Source organism: Heterodontus francisci, chromosome 35 (assembly GCF_036365525.1).
Source record: "Heterodontus francisci isolate sHetFra1 chromosome 35, sHetFra1.hap1, whole genome shotgun sequence".
NCBI classification, from domain to species: Eukaryota; Metazoa; Chordata; class Chondrichthyes; order Heterodontiformes; family Heterodontidae; genus Heterodontus; species Heterodontus francisci.
In genome coordinates this window covers 35537831-35554741 of record NC_090405.1, presented here as the reverse complement: position 1 = coordinate 35554741, position 16911 = coordinate 35537831, and the positions used below count along the sequence as shown (strand labels likewise).

The following is a 16911-nucleotide window of genomic DNA, read 5'->3' as shown; positions in this document are numbered from 1 at the left end:
TCACCACCCTCTGAATGAAGAAATTTCTCCTCATCTTGGTTCTAAATGGCATACCCCGTATCCTGAGACTGACCCCTGGTTCTGGACTCCCCAGCCATCGGGAACATCCTCCCTGCATCTAGCCTGTCTAGTCCTGTTAGAATTTTATAGGTTTCTTTGAGATCTCCTCTCATTCTTCTAAACTCTTGTGAATATAGACCTCATCAACCTAATCTCTCCTCATACGTCAATCCTGCCTTGCCAGGAATCAGCCTAGTAAATCTTCTCTGCACTCCCTCCATGGCAAGAGCATCCTCAGATAATGAGACCAAAACTGCACGCAATACTCCAGATGTGGTCTCACCAAGGCCCTGTATAACTGCAGTAAGACAGCCTTGCTCCTGTGCTCAAATCCTCTTGCAATGAAGGCCAACATACCATTCGCCTTCCTAACTGCTTGTTGCACCTGAATGCTTGCTTTCAGCGACTGGTGTACAAGGACACCCAGGTCTCGTTGCACCTCCCCCTTTCCCAATCTATCACCATTCAGATAATCTGCTTTTCTGTTTTTCCGACCAAAGTGGATAACCTCAGATTTATCCACTTTATACTGTATCTGCCATGCATTTGCCCACTCACCCAACTTGTCCAAATTGCATTGGAGCCTCTTTGCATCCTCGTCACAGCTCACATTCCCCCCCCAGCTTTGTGTCGTCTGCAAACTTGGAAATATTACATTTAGTTCTCTCGCCCAAGTCATTAATATATATTGTGAATAGCTGGGGCCCAAGCACTGATCCCTGCGGTACCCCTCTAGTCACTGCCTGCCATCTGGAAAAAGACCCGTTTATTCCTACTCTCTGTTTCCTGTCTGTCAACCAATTCTCAATCCATGCCAGTATATTACCCCCAATCCCATGTGCTTTCATTTTGCACACTAACCTCTTATGTGGGACCTTATCAAAAGCCTTCTGAAAATCCAAATACACCACATCCACTGGTTCTCCCTTATCTGGTCTACTAGTTCCATCCTCAAAAAACTCCAATAGATTTGTTAAGCATGATTTCCCTTTCGTAAACCCCTGTTGACTTTGTCCAATCCCGTTTATTTCTAGGTGTTCTGCTATCACATCCTTTATAATAGACTCTAGCATTTTCCCCACTACTGACGTAAGGCTAACTGGTCTGTAATTCCCTGTTTTTTTTCTCTCTCCCTTTTTTAAATAGTGTGGTTACATTTGCCACCCTCCAATCTGTAGGAACTGCTCCAGAGTCTATCGAATTTTGGAAGATGACCACCAATGCATCCACTATTTCCAGGGCCACTTCCGTTAGTACTCTGGGATGTAGATTATCAGGACCTGGGGATTTGTCAACCTTTAACCGCATTAATTTCCCTATCACTATTTTTTTTTTTACTAATACTGATTTCCTTCAGTTCCTCCCTCTCATTAGACCCTTGGTTCCCTAACATTTCTGGGAGGTTATTTGTGTCCTCCTTTGTGAAAACAGAACCAAAGTATGTGTTTAATTGTTCTGCCAGTTCTTAGTTCCCCATTATAATTTCCCCCGTTTCTGACTGTAAGGGACCTACATTTGTCTTCACTAATCTTTTTCTCTTCACATATTTATAGAAGCTTTTGCAGTCAGTTTTTATGTTCTCCGCAAGTTTACTCTCACTCCTATTTCCCCCCCCTGCATAATCAACCTCTTTGTCCTCCTTTGTTGAATTCTAAACTGCTCCCAACCCTCACACTTACTGCTTTTTCTGGCAATTTTATATGCCTCCTCTTTGGATCTAATACTATCCCTAATTTCTTTTGCAAGCCACGGTTGAGTCACCTTTCCGGCTTTATTTTTGCACCAGACAGGAATGAATAATTGTTGTAATTCATGCACATGTTTAGTTTAGTTTAGCGATACAGCACTGAAACAGGCCCTTCGGCCCACCGAGTCTGTGCCGACCATCAACCACCCACTTACACTAACCCTACACTAATTCCATATTCCTACCACATCCCCACCTGTCCCTATATTTCCCTACCACCTACCTATACTAGGGGCAATTTATAATGGCCAATTAACCTATCAACCTGCAAGTCTTTGGCATGTGGGAGGAAACCGGAGCACCCGGAGGAAACCCATGCAGACACAGGGAGAACTTGCAAACTCCACACAGGCAGTACCCGGAATTGAACCCAGGTCGCCAGCTAGCCACTGTGCCGCCCGTTCTTTAAATATTATCCATTGCCTATTCACCGTCAACCCTTTTAGTAAAGTTTCCCAATCTACCATCGCCAACTCACGCCTCATACCTTCGTAGTTTCCTTTATTTAGATTCAGGACCCTAGTTTTGGATTCAACTACTTCACATTCCATCTTAATGAAGAATTCTGTCATGTTATGGTCGCTTCTCCCCAAGGGATCCCACACAACAAGATTGTTAATTAATCCTTTCTCATTGCACAATACCCAGTCTAGGATAGCCTGTTCTCTAGTTGGTTCCTCAACGTATTGATTCAAAAAACCGTCATGTATACACTCCAGGAAATCCTCCTCCACATTATTATTGCTACTTTGGTTTGACCAATCTATATGTAGATTAAAGTCACCCATGATTACAGTTATACCCTTATTGCATACGTCTCTAATTTCCTCTTTAATGCCATCCCTTACATCTCCACTACTATTTGGGGGCCTATAGACAACCCCCACCAATGTTTTCTGCCCCTTGTTATTTCTTAGCTCCACCCATACAGATTCCACATCAGGATTTTCCGAGCCAATATCGTTCCTCACTATTGCATTGATTTCCTCCTCTACTAACAGCACTACCCCACCTCCTTTCCCTTTTTGCCTATCCTTCTTAAATATTGAATACCCCTGGATGTTCAGTTTCCATCCTTGGTCACCCTGCAGCCATGTTTCTGTAATCGCAACTATATCATAACTGTTTATATCTATTTGCGTGTTAATTCATCTACCTTATTGCGAATGCTCCACGTATTAAGACACAATTCCTGTAGACTTGTCTTTTTAACATTGTTAGCTTTATTTTGCACTGCGGCCCCATTTGTTTCTCGCCCTTGTTTTCTCTGCCTTCCACTTTTGCTTCTTACCATTCCGTCTTTCATTTCTATCCTCGTTTCCCTTTCCTCTATCTCCCTGCTCAGATTCCCACCCCCCTACTGTTCTAGTTTAAATCCTCCCCAACACCACCAGCAAACACCCCACCCCCACCCCGAGGAAATTGGTCCCGGTCCTGCCCAGGTGCAACCCGTCCAGCTTGTACTGGTCCCACCTTCCTCAATGTCCCAGGAATCTGAATCCCTCCCCCCTACACCATTTCTCCAGCCACGTATTAATCTGGTATATCCTGCTATTTCTGCTCTCGTTAGCATGTGGCATTGGTAGTCATCCTGAAATTTCTACCTTTTGAGGTCCTACTTTTTAATTTATGTCCTAACTCCTTATATTCAGCTTGCAGGACCTCATCCTTTTTTTTTAACCTGTGTCGTTGGTACCGATATGTACCACGACAACTGGCTGCTCGCCCTCCCCCCTCAGAATGCCCTGCAGCCGCACAGAGACATCCTTGACCCTAGCATCAGGGAGGCACATACCATCCTGGAGTCTCTCTTGCGGCTGCAGAAACGCCTGTTTGTTCCCCTTACGATTGAATTCCCTATCACTATAGCCCTGCCATTATTCTTCCCTTCCTGTGCAGCAGAGCCACCCATGGTGCCATGAACTTGGCTCTTGCTGCTTTCCCTTGAGCCATTTCTCCCAACAATATCCAAAGTGGTATATCTGTTAGTGAGGGGGATGGCCACAGGGCACTCCTGCACTACCTGCCTTCCTCTACTCTGCCTCGTGGTCACCCATTCCCTCTCTGCCTTTGCAGCATTTGTCTGCAGTCTGACCACCTCGCTAAACGTGCTATCCACGACAATCTCAGCAGCGTGGATGCTCCAGAGTGCATCCACCCGCAGCTCCAGCTCCGTAATGCGGGTAGCCAGTAGCTGCAGATGGATACACTTCCTGCACACAGGCACACTGGAAGTGTCCCTGATTTCCCACATAGTGCAGGAGGAGCATATCATGGGTGCGAGATCTCCTGTAATAACTTACCTTTAGATTACTTAGTTACTCCCTTTAATTAAAAAATATTAATTACGTTAGGGGCCTTGTTCTACTCCAACACTATCCACTACAATCTAAAGTCCTTACCTTTTACTTTTGAAGCTAATGGACTGCAGTAGTATAAATGGAAGAAAAACTCACCTGAAACTACTTACCAATCAGCAGCTTCCCTGCACCCTGCTTCCCCTAGTCAGTAAAAGCCCTCGCACACAACTCTCAGCCTTACTTTGTCCAAACAGCACTATTCTAATTAGTAATTATTAATAAATTACATGAATTAAAACAAAACCTTAGTAGTACTAACCTTATCACTTACAAGGTAGCTATTTGAGGATTTAAAAAAGAACTTATTTCCCCCTGATTTTTAAGCTATTTACTGGTAATAACAGCTGTTACTTACCAGCCAATCAGCTTACAGATCTCCCGTGATGTCACTTGTAGTTTTTTTTCCTCTTTTGAAACTCAGCATGCGCCGACACAGCGAGAGAGCTGCCGACAGCCGCCACTGCTCCGGTCCAAGGTAGGTAAGGGCCTCGAGCCCGGCTCTTTATTTCCTCAGGTCCGGATCCGCCTCCCAGGTCTGCCGCCGCTCTGGTCCAAGGTAGGTAAGGGCCTCGAGCCCCGCTTTTTATTTCCTCAGGTCCGGATCTGCCTCCTCCCAGGTCCACCGCCGACTGCCGCTACTCCGGTCCAAGGATGAATTGAGGGCGTTGATTAACACATGGGAATATTATACTTTTCCTACTGCAGAGACATGGTTGAGGGAAGGGTGGGACGGGCAGCTCAATATTCCAGGATATAGAATCTTCAGACATGGCAGGGGCGTGTGTAAAAGAGGAGGTGGCATTGCACTATTTGATTAAGGAGGGGTGATATCTTAGAAGGTTCCTCAAATGAGGCCATATGGGTAGAACTTAAAAACAAAAAGGGACCAATCGCTTGGCTGGGAGTGTACTACAGGCCTCCAAACAGTCAGGGAGAGGTAGAGGAGCAGATATGTAGGCAAATCTCAGAGGTGTAAAAATAATAGGGTGATAATAGTAGGGGATTTCAACTTCCCCAGTATTAACTGGGATAGTCTTAGTGCAAAAAGTTTAAAGGGGGCAGAATTCTTAAAGTGCGTACAGGAGAGCTTTTTGAGCCAGCATGTAGAAAGTCCTACAAGAGAAGGGGTGGTAGTGGACCTAATCCTAGGGAGTGAAGTTGGACAAGTGGTAGAAGTGTCAGTGGGGGGGAGCATTTCAGGGAGAGTGACCATAAGTCTGTAAGATTTAAGGTAGTTATGGAAAAGGACTAAGATGTACTGGAGATAAAGGTACTGAATTGGGGGAAGGCCGATTTCAATATGATCAAACAGGATCTGGCCAAAGTGGACTGGGAGCTGCTACTTGTAGGAAAGTCTACATCAGACCAGTGGTAGTCATTCAAAAAGGAAATACTGAGAGTTCAGGGCCAATGTGTTCCCGTAAAGGTGAAGGGTAGGACCAACAAGTTTGGGGATGCCTGGATGTCAAGGGGTATAGAGGATTGGATAAGGGGAAAAAATGGAGGCTTATGGCAGATGCAGAGCGCTGAAAACAGTGGAGGCATTAGAGGAGTGTAGGGGGGTACTTTATAAAAAAAAAAAGTAATTAGGAGAGCGAAGAGGGGGCGTGAAAAAACACTGGCGGGCAAGGTAAAGGATAATCCCAAGACGTTTTATAAGTGTGTTAAGGGCAAGAGGATAACCAAGGAAAGAGTCGGACCCATTAGGGACCAAATTGGCAATCTGTGTGTGGATCCAGAGGACGTAGATGAGGTTTTAAATGATTACTTTTCATTTGTGTTCACTATGGAGAAGGACGATGTAAGTGTAGAGATCAGAGATGGGGATTGTGATATACTTGAACAAATTAGCATTGAGAGGAGGAGGTATTAGCTGTTTTAGCGGGCTTAAAGTGGATAAATCCCCAGGCTGTTATGTGAGGCAAGGGAGGAGATAGCAGGGGCTCTGACACAAATTTTCAAATCCTCTCAGCCCACAGGAGAGGTGCCAGTGGACTGGAGGACAGCGGATGTGGTACACTATTCAATGTAGCAGGGATAAACCAGGTAATTACAGGCCGGATGAGTCGAACATCAGTGGTAGGGAAACTATTGGAAAAAATTCTGAGGGACAGGATTAATCTCCACTTGGGGAGGCAGGGATTCATCAGGGATAGTCAGCATGGCTTTGTCAGGGGGAGATCATGTCTAACAACCCTGATTGAATTTTTCGAGGAGGTGACTAGATGTGTAGTTGAGGGTAAAGCAGTTGATGTAGTCTACATGGACTTCAGTAAGGCTTTTGATAAGGCCCCACATGGGAGATTGGTTAAGAAGGTAACAGCCCATGGGATCCAGGACAATTTGGCAAATTGAATCCAAAATTGGCTTAGTGGCAGGGGACAGAGGGTGATGGTCAAGGCTTGTTTCTGCGAATGGAAGCCTGTGACCAGTGGTGTACCACAGGGATCGGTGCTGGGACCCTTGCTGTTTGTGGTGTACATTGATGATTTAGATGTGAATATGGGAGGCATGATCAGTAAGTTCGCAAATGACACGAAAATTGGTGGTGTCGTAAATAGTGAGGAGAAAATCCTTAGATTACAGGATGATATAGATGGGCTGGTAAGATGGGCAGAGCAGTGGCAAATGAAATTTAATCCTGGGAAGTGTGAGGTGATGCATTTTGGAAGGACTAACCAGGCAAGGGAATATACAACGGGTTGTAGGACCCCTAGGAAGGACAGAGGGTCAGAGGGACCTTAGTGAACTTGTCCATAGATCACTGAAGGCAACAGCACAGGTAGATAAGGTGGTTAGGAAGGCATATGGGATACCTGCCTTAATTAGCCGAGGCATAGAATACAAGTGCAGGGAGGTTATGATGGAGCTGTATAAAACGCTAGTTAGGCCACAGCTGGAGTACTGTGTACAGTTCTGGTCACATTATAGGAAGGATGAGATTGCACTGGAGAGGGTGCAGAGGAGATTCACCAGGATGTTGCCTGGGCTGGAGCATTTCAGCTCTGACGAGAGACTGCATAGACTAGGGTTGTTTTCCTTAGAACAGAGAAGGCTGAGGGGGAACATGGTTGAGGTATACAAAATTATGAGGGGCATTGATAGGTTAGATAGGAAGAAACTTTTTTTCTTCGCAGAGGTGTCAATGACCAGGGGGCATAGATTTAAGGTAAGGGGCGGGAGGTTTAGAGGGGATTTGAGGAAAACATTTTCACTCTGAGGGTGGTTGGAATCTGGAACACACTGCCTGAAGAGGTGGTGGAGGCAGGAGCCCTCAACATTTAAGAAGCCTGTGTGGAGTTTGCAAGTTCTCCCTGTGTCTGCGTGGGTTTCCTCCGGGTGCTCTGGTTTCCTCCCACATGCCAAAGACTTGCAGGTTGATAGGTAAATTGGCCATTATAAATTGCCCCTAGTATAGGTAGGTGGTAGGGAAATATAGGGACAGGTGGGGATGTGGTAGGAATATGGAATTAGTGTAGGATTAGTATAAATGGGTGGTTGATGGTTGGCACAGACTCGGTGGGCTGCAGGGCCTGTTTCAGTGCTGTATCTCTAAATAAAAAAATAAAAAAGTATTTAGATGTGCACTTGAAATGCCATAGCGTACAAGGCTACGGGCCAAGTGATGGCAGATGGGATTAGAATAGATAGGTGCTTACTGGCCGGCATGGACACGATGGGCCGAAGGGCCTGTTTCTGTGCTGTATAACTCTATGACTCTAATGGTGTGCATTTTATAAAGGCATAGGTAATGAATGTTATTTTTAGCCTTTGTCTTATGTGTCTGTAAAATCAGTTGTCTCCTTTCTGTTTCTCAGCTGGTGTTATTGATGAGGATTACAGAGGAAATGTTGGTGTGGTTCTGTTCAACTTTGGCAAGAAAAGCTTTGAAGGTAAGAGGCAAATAAACAGACTATACTTTCACCTCACTTCTGTTACCATATATAGAACAGCGCATTTCATAGTGATTCTACTCATGGAATCTTCTATAACATTAGTTCTATTGCAACTAATTAAACATTTCATTTAGGTACAGATATGAGAAATGAGGAGGGCAAAGCACCTGTTCTGTGTCCACTAAGTGGGGAGTTTCATTCAGACAGATTTTTAATAATTACATGAAGTGTACTATCAGGTTATTTGGTCAGGCCTGTTTGGAAGCCATTTCATATTTTTGAAAAGTATAAGAAATTAAAAAAAATGTTATTGGACAGTTATTCTCACACTTGTTTTCATATTTTTATCGCATCAAAATATGTATTGCAGAGAAAATTGTTGATCAATTTTGATAGTTCCACCAAAGTATGTAACCCACGCAATATATTTAGTCAACTTTTATCATGACTGTTCCGGTTTCCTCCCACATGCCAAAGACTTGCTGGTTGATAGGTTAATTGGCCATTATAAATTGCCCCTTGTATAGGTAGGTGGTAGGGAAGTGTAGGGACAAGTGGGGATGTGGTAGGAATATGGAATTAGTGTAGGATTAGTATAAATGGGTGGTTGATGGTCGGCACAGACTCGGTGGGCCGAAGGGCCTGTTTCAGTGCTGCATCTCTAAACTAAACTAAGATCTTAACCATAATGGGGGAAATTCCAGTCGTCAAGATCCACACAATACGGTCAAACAAGTAGTAGATTAGCTTCTGACATTTATTCTGATAGCTGCCAGGTTATTGTACTTTTTTATTGTATTAAAACATCAAGTGCTAGTCTCCATCTGTTTTTAAAAATATGATTTGTTCTAGAGGGCATAGCTGAACTAATTCGGCACTGCCTGGGATTAAATTGGGGAAGTTTTCATCAACTGGCCACCAAACACTTCAGTTGTGAGGGGTGGGGGGGAAAGAGGCGTGAAATTGCTTTCGGAATCTCTCGTGATAGCTGCTAGCATGTCTGTGTTTGGGCATTGGGTGAGAATAGAATTGGGCTCAGCTTCATAGCTGAGTTGCTTGCCAAATTTGAATGTCTAGGCTGACACATGATGAATGGTCACTTGGTACCAGAGGACTGTTGGCATCTGAAACTGATGGCTTTATGAGTCACCATATTTTAACAGGAGAGGGGATTTGTATTGAATGTCTTACCAAGCGGATGGCTGGAGCGGATTTATCCAGTTGCCTTGATGATTACCAGAAACTAGACAGATCAGACTCCATTATTTATTTAATAGCCTGGCTACCGCACTAAAGATATCAATACCTCCTTTTTTTTTTGTTGGTGTGAAGTAATAAAGCATCAGCTATGGAATTCATTTTCGATGGTGTGCCAGTGTGAGTACCCCACTGTCGAGCTCTGGCATGAAGTAGCAAGTTTTAACCCAAAGGAAAATGTGCAGTAAATATTTTTGTAGGTGGAAATCATTTTCTAACTGGATTGCTGCTCTTTTTCTTGAGTATGAAAGAACTTTTTGAAGAGGTCTGACACCTTTTTTGAACTTCTTTGTGTAAAATCTTCCAGCTTTCAATGCATAAAGAATGTTAATAAGCTGGAATAGTTTTGAAGTATGTTTGTTCACTCCTCTGTATGGTATCTATTCAGTTTTAATCTACAGATGGAAACATTACAAGACATCCTAAAATGTTCAGATAGACTTCAACTAATATAAAATACTAAGTGGAAGGGAGCACAAGAGAGCCAAGTAGTCAGGAATTATTTGTGCTGAATGATTTTGGGAAAAAGCATTTAATTTCTTTCTTTCAAATCTGTTTTTTGGTAGTTAAAAAGGGTGATCGAATAGCTCAACTGATCTGTGAACGCATCTGCTACCCAGAACTTGAGGAGTTGAAGGTGACTAAATGACTTAAAACCACGATAGAAAAGGTTTGCTTATTTTCTGGTTAAGTTCTAATTTTCTCCTTTTTGACTTTGTTTTACCCGTTTGTCTTTCTGCAGACCCTGGATGAAACTGAACGAGGTGCGGATGGTTTTGGCTCCACTGGTACAAACTGAATATGTTGTTCTGCCAGACCACGTCAGACACTCTCTAATTCTCTTCAGGGATGTTACAAGTTGTGAAACAGCAACTTGTGTTCTCTATGGTGCATTTGTTTTGCACTTTGTTGGGAGGCTTCTAAAACAAAGAATGATGCTCCATCCTAACCTGAAGCTGTATCCTTCAGGGTGGTTGAGATGGTGATCTCCATAGTGACCGTAAGTCATCGTAGCAGTTAGCCACTGCTAGAAATATTGGATATTGCTTTTTTTTGTCATAAAAATAAAGTGTTTTTTTTTACACAGTTTAGATTTTTATTCCGAATGGTGTCTTTATGGATGCATTTGGTGGAAAGATTTTGATCTGTTCAGTTGATAGAGGGGAGGAATATTAGTGTGACGCTAAAGTTGGGAACCCCATTTTATACTCTCTACTTTTCCACTAATAGCAAATAAAGGGAAACCTAGCCCATACTGTGTTTAATATCAGAAAGTAGAAATTTTACAGTAAGATAATTGTCGAGTCCATTTGGGCAAAATCCACTGCATGTATCACTCCATTTTCAAAGTTCGCAAATCGCATTACTGTCCATTGTATGATTGTTAAAGGTCAACTTCGAGGAGCTAAGCCAGATATCATTGTAGATTCACAGCAAGTCGCTTCATAAGGCTCTGCTTGCTGGACTGATCAGAGGAGCTTTTGACCTCCTCTCGCATCCAATGAAGCTCCTTCACAAAACTTCCTGTTATATTGTTTTACAGCCCTTTTGACAAATAAGAGATTTTCTAATACATTTTTATATTTAGAATTTTACATCTAGGGCAAACCCCTGTAGTAACAAAATCTGAGGCAGTCAATAGTTTTGAGTTCTTTGCTTGATCGTTTGGGGAATTTAGGAAAACCTTTTTTTGAAATATGATCACAGTGCCAACTATACCTCTATGTCAAGACCTTTCATGCAGATAATTCTATACACTTTATCCTCATGGTGGATTGTCTATGTGGTTTTGAGATAAAATCTAAAATTGTCGATATTTTCAATTCCAAGGGTGGGTTCCGACATTGATTCCTTTGTACATCCATTCCATTTTATGTTTTTTTACTATCAGAAGTCTGATTAAAATGTAACCACGCTCTGGTGTTACAGTGGGCTGTTTTCCTCTTTTTGTAACACAAAATCAAGCAAACTTTTTTCCCCTCAATCCTGTTGATCTCAGACAGCTCTTACTGACCTCATAATCAGAAGGTGGTAGTGACTGAGGGCTTATACCTACGCTCTCTGAACTTAAATCAGAACATATTCATATCAGAATTGTTCATATTCTGCTGTTTACTTCCAGTGATGCTGTCTTCCAGTATCTGAAAATAACTTGCTTCACATGAATTGTTTGTGCTGTCAGCAGCTGTGATTTTATTTAGAAGGTGAGGCAATATTGGAAAATTGTTGCAGTTTACTCTGTTTTCATAACCTTGTAATGCAGAGAGGATGGCAGCTGCCTCACTGAAATGGCCGAACATGAACTTCATCTTTTTCCAGGGAGTGTTTTCCCGGGACTCGAGATGGTAATCACTTAATTAAAAAGAAATGTCTGTATTCCATCAATTTTACAAATTTTACCAACTTATACACTTTTCTTTTTACACATCTTTGTAGTTTATATTGGTATTGCTCATGACTAGTTTTAATCTATTTATTTAGTGTGAGTTACATGGAATAATCGCACTGCAACAATCCATTGCACACAATGCTTAAATAACCTGCGCACAGAAATAATTTCACGTTTCATCTCGTATACATGAGGGCCAAATTTGGAAGATAAATTATTTACATATTTTAGACTGTGTTCCTGATCTTTGCACGTGCTGCCTTTGTCCTTACAATCTGAACTTTTTTCTCACCAGCTGCTAACCAGTAAAGGATTCTGACCCTGGTCATCTCTCCCCATGTAGCACGAGTTGAGAGAGTTGCATCAGCAATTTCTGGATAATGGGAGCAGCAGCAGTAATTGGTAGCTGTATATTATCTGCAAACAAGGAGCTGTGGCTGTTTTATGTGCCTTTGCAGGTATAATTGTTTGAGGTGGCCAATTTCAAAGACAGATCACTGGCGCGATCCTCCATACCCCAAAATTTGTTCCTTTGCAGTTTCTGATGCTGTCTCTGAGTGCAAGTTGTCTCCAGTGTCTGCCAGCTGCCTACCATTCTACTTATGCAACCTGTTAGCTTTTCCTCCTTTGCTGGGTCTTTGTGAAACATACAAGATTCTGAAGAGGCTCGGTATGGTAGACACAGAGTTTGCTGGCTGAAGAATCTAAAACACGGGGGCACAGTCTTGGGATAAGGGGCTTATCATTTATTCATTCAGAGATACAGTACTGAAACAGGCCCTTTGGCCCACCGAGTCTGTGCCGACCATCAACCACTATATATACTAATCCTACATTAACCCATATTCCTACCACATCCCCACCTTCCCTCAATACCTACCTATACTAGGGGCAATTTATAATGGCCAATTTACCTATCAACCTGCAAGTCTTTGGCTGTGGGAGGAAACTGGAGCACCCGGCGAAAACTCACGCGGTCACAGAGAACTTGCAAACTCCGCACAGGCAGCACCCAGAATTGAACCCGGGTCGCTGGAGCTGTGAGGCTGCGGTGCTAACCATTGCGCCACTGTGCAGAAAGAGATGAGGAGAAATTACTTCTCTCAAGGGCTTGTGAATCTTTGGAATTCTCTACCCCAGAGGGTTGTAGATGTTGCATCTTTGAATACATTTAAGGCTGGGATAGACAGATTTTTGGTGTCTCGGGGAATCGAGCTATGGCAAACAGGCGGGAAAGCGGAGTTGAAGTCTAAAATCAGCCATGATCGTATTCAATGGCGGAGTAGGCTCGATGGGCCATTTTATCTACTTCTGCTTCTGTTGTGTTCCTATGAGTTGTCCAATAGCTCAGCAATTTGATTTTTTTTATATGTGGACATAATGTTCCTATTCTGCAGTTCTAGTTGTTTTTGCAGATCAAAGAGGAATCTTACAGCCTTAGATTCATGGAGTGCTCAAAGTGTTCTGCTACCAGGTGAACACCTTGCTTTTGCCTTCAGGTCACCCTTATCCATATTCACATTTTTCCTGTTGAAGTGCCTGTTGTTTGGAATGACTGCAACTCAGTGTTTCTGCCCATTCACATTCCTCACCAGAAAATGCTGATTCTTTTGACCAGTTATATGCCAGAGAGGTGAAAAGTTTGTAGTTATGGTGTTTGCAATAGTAGACCATACTGTGTTCCATTGTAACTTCACATGTCTTCCAGCTTTTGCTAGTTTTGCTGTTCCAAAAAAAATCAAAGCCTCTAGCCATCAGTCTTCTACTAGAGGTTTCAGCTTAAGCACTGTATCATAACATTTTCTAACCACTTTCAACTCGCTTTGCCAACTGTTACCACTTACAGTGTCTAATATAATTCCTGTCTGGTAAGGCTGAGCTGTGATTATTTGCGCTGTTCTGCTATTGGATGTCTGAATATGTCCAGCGGCAGAATTACATATTGTAGTTGGCAGAAAACCATCTAAAACCCATCAAAAGTTGCTTTCCATCTCCCCCTTCAAGTTTTACTGGCCAATTTTTTTTTTATTAATCCTGATTGGTTCAGTTTTTTTTATTGCATAAGGCTCACAATGCAGTGGGTTCTTATTCAGAGACAGAATTCTTGACCTTTGAGACTTAATGCTTCAGCTTCTGTTTTAATAACTACCTCTCTGTTCTTTGCTAGCTGGTCAAAGAGCAGTGCCATAGTATGAATGAAAATGCCTTGCATTCGAGTCAGTTTTCATTTTGAGATATTCAGACAAAAGGTACAATTAAATCATTCTGTATAAACTGGAATCAAATCTTCTAAAAGTGGTACCTTTGGTTAAGAGTATATATTTCTGTTCTCCGCACCCCCAACCATCCTTCTCCTCCTCTCTTTGATATCATAGATATCTGGGTGGCCACTCTCCATGTATCAAGCATGTATGCTATTCTTGCCCAGATACTGCAAGGCATACAGCAGCATTCCTCTGATCATGCCATAGCCAAGGAAATACTCTGTTTCTGCCTGGTGTCTTCTATGTACAGCTGAGATTAAAAATTCAGAAGAGCAGGAGCTCGCACTTTGTTCAGTGCTACTGAGCACATAGGTGCTTCCATGCCCCGTGGCACCCTGAATAATCACTTCAAGAACTATTTCTGTCACAAGTGCAACTAGATTAAAAACAAATAATTTAAATATAGAACAAGAATGTGGAGATAAACAGTTAATGTTTCAGGTCTGCGACCTTTTATCAGGTCACAAACCTGAAATGTTGACTCCGGTTTTCTCTCCACAGATGCTGCCAGAGGTGCTGAATGTTTCCAGTGTTTTTTGTTTTTATTTCAGATTTCCAGCATCCACAATATTTTGCTTTTGTGGAACAAAAGTGGGTTTGGTAGAAAACCTTGTACTAAAGTAAATCTGCAAAACAGTTCTTGCAGTCACTGAAAATGGAGACAGTGGGCATTCAGAAGACCTCTACTGCTGTAAGTGTGCATGAAAGAACACAATTCGATGTACTTTCAGTGCTATTGCATCCTGCTGCAAAATGTGCTACTATTGATTACTTCAGCTCTTAACCTTATTTCCCTGTTTTAACAGTAATTTGCTACATAACAGTGCCTACACTTCAAAAGTAATTAATTGTCTGCAAGGTGCTTTGTGAGTTTCTGTGGATGTGGCTGGCGTTGTGATAAATGAAAGTTGTTCCTGTATATTTTGATGCTAGAACATCATGTGTGAAGCTTGTTGATCAATAATTGATTGATAAGTCTGGTATGAGCGATTCCCAATAAATTCAAATTGGCCGTGACCATCTTGTCCATAAACTTGTGCTCATCCAAGATTCTGCTGCCAGTGCCCTAACTCACACCAAATAGTGTTCACCCATCACCCCTTTGCTCATTGGCCTACATTGGCTCCTAGTCCAACAGTGCCTTGATTTTAAAATTCTTTTTTTCATTTTCAAAACCCTCTCTGGCCTTGACCCTCCCTATCTCTAACCCCCGCCTCCCTCCAGCCTTCCAAGATCTCTGCACTGCTCCAATATTCTGGCCTCTTGAGTGTCACTGATTTTAGTCGCTCCACCATTGGTGGCCGTGCCTTCAACCGCCTAGGCCCTAGGCTCTGGAATTCTTTTCCTAAACCTCTTCACCTTTCTACCTTCTTGAGGTGCACCTTTTAAAACCTGCCTCTGACCAAACTGTGGTCATCTGTCTTAATAAGGGGAGGTGTTAGCGTAGTGCTCATGTCACTGAACTAGTACTCCAGAAACCCAGGATAATGCTCTGGTGACATGGGTTCGAATCCCACCCTGGCAGGTGGTGAATTTTGAATTAATAAATCTGGAATTTAAAAAAAAAAAAAAAGCTAGTCCAATGGTGACCATGAAACTATTGTCTATTGTTGTAAAAACCCATCTGGGTTCACTAATGTCCTTTAGGGAAGGAAATCTGCCATCCTTACCTGGTCTGGCCTACATGTGACTCCAGACCCACTGCAATGTGGTTGTCTCTTAAATGCCCACTGAAAAGGCTTAACAAGCCACTTAACAAGGGCAATTGGGGATGCCACATCCCACAAACTAATAATGAAAAAGTTTCCCTATGTGAATATGTCTCATTTTTATTTTGATAGCACTCCTTTGTAGTGACTTGGGACCATTTGCTGCATTAATGGTGTTATATAATTGCAAATTTTTGTCACTAATTTAATTTATGACTTAATGGCAACACTGAAAATCATCCTTACCCCATCCCCAAAAAGACGGACACGCCTGGCATTATGGATATGAGCAATTTCCTATATAATTATTTTTGCAGTGCAGTGGCTGTTATGTGAAGTGCTTTGCGGTATCAATGCAGGTGTTTTGTAACAAAATACTGGAAACATTGATCAGGTCAGGCAGCATCTGTGGAGCGTGAAACAGCGTTTCAGATTGATGACCTTTGATCATGTTTTATAATCTTGGAAATCAGTCTCTGAAAACCTGAGCAGCAAATTGAGGATTGAAAAAGGGCATCTTTAAAATCAAATAGTTGGGATTCTTACATTTTATGAAACTGGAGATTTTTTCCTCTGGTCAAGACTGTAAAAGCTCTGGCAGAGTGACTTCAGTGTAGATTTCTCAATTGGGCATTAAATGAGTGATTCTTTATTAGCATCTGCCTGATGTAGTGTAGTTAGCTTCATTTGCACATTGTGGGCAAGGTTCCAGTTTAAGAGTTTGCAGGGTGTAGGGCCATTTACAGGGAGTGATGGATTAAATTAAAAGGTTGTAGATGCTTTTAAGTGGTCCCCAATGGCAACTTGTATTACAAAAATTTCTGATATTTTTAAATGTATATCTCAGCAAAGGCAGTTTGGCTGACAACTGGCGCAATAAATATGGAGGCAGGAAACCAAATCTGGCTAAGTAATGAAGTAGTGCAGCACTGAAACCCCATGTTTGATGGGTGTAGAAATGGTACTGCATGAGGTGATGGTGAGGTCACTGGTCCTGTCTGCTACTCCAGATATTCCTCCTCTCCACCATTTGCATCAGAAACCATTGCAGTCTGCCTGGAGGAAAGGCAGATATTGTCCAGTCATAACTGCTTTAATGTTTCTGTGCTATGGTGCCTGTTGGCTTCAGGCAGCTTTTGCAGTAAGTAGCACATCACTTTCACTGTCTCCCTGGTGATTCAGAGCTTCTGCAGGTAATGTTATGTAATGTTATCCTGAGAAATCCAGGT

General features: G+C 42.5%; 1 protein-coding gene across 1 annotated transcript in view; it reads left to right on the top strand.

Moving 5' to 3' along the window:
- The window catches only part of LOC137350606 (deoxyuridine 5'-triphosphate nucleotidohydrolase-like), a 37744-nt gene extending 27342 nt beyond the window's left edge, over positions 1-10402 (top strand). Inside the window, exons 5-7 of the mRNA XM_068015326.1 lie at positions 7986-8060; positions 9887-9957; positions 10063-10402. Of these exons, the coding sequence (XP_067871427.1) occupies positions 7986-8060; positions 9887-9957; positions 10063-10119 (203 nt within the window). The 3' untranslated portion in view covers positions 10120-10402. The remainder of the gene's footprint in view (positions 1-7985; positions 8061-9886; positions 9958-10062) is intronic.
- The last annotated feature ends 6509 nt before the right edge of the window (positions 10403-16911 follow it).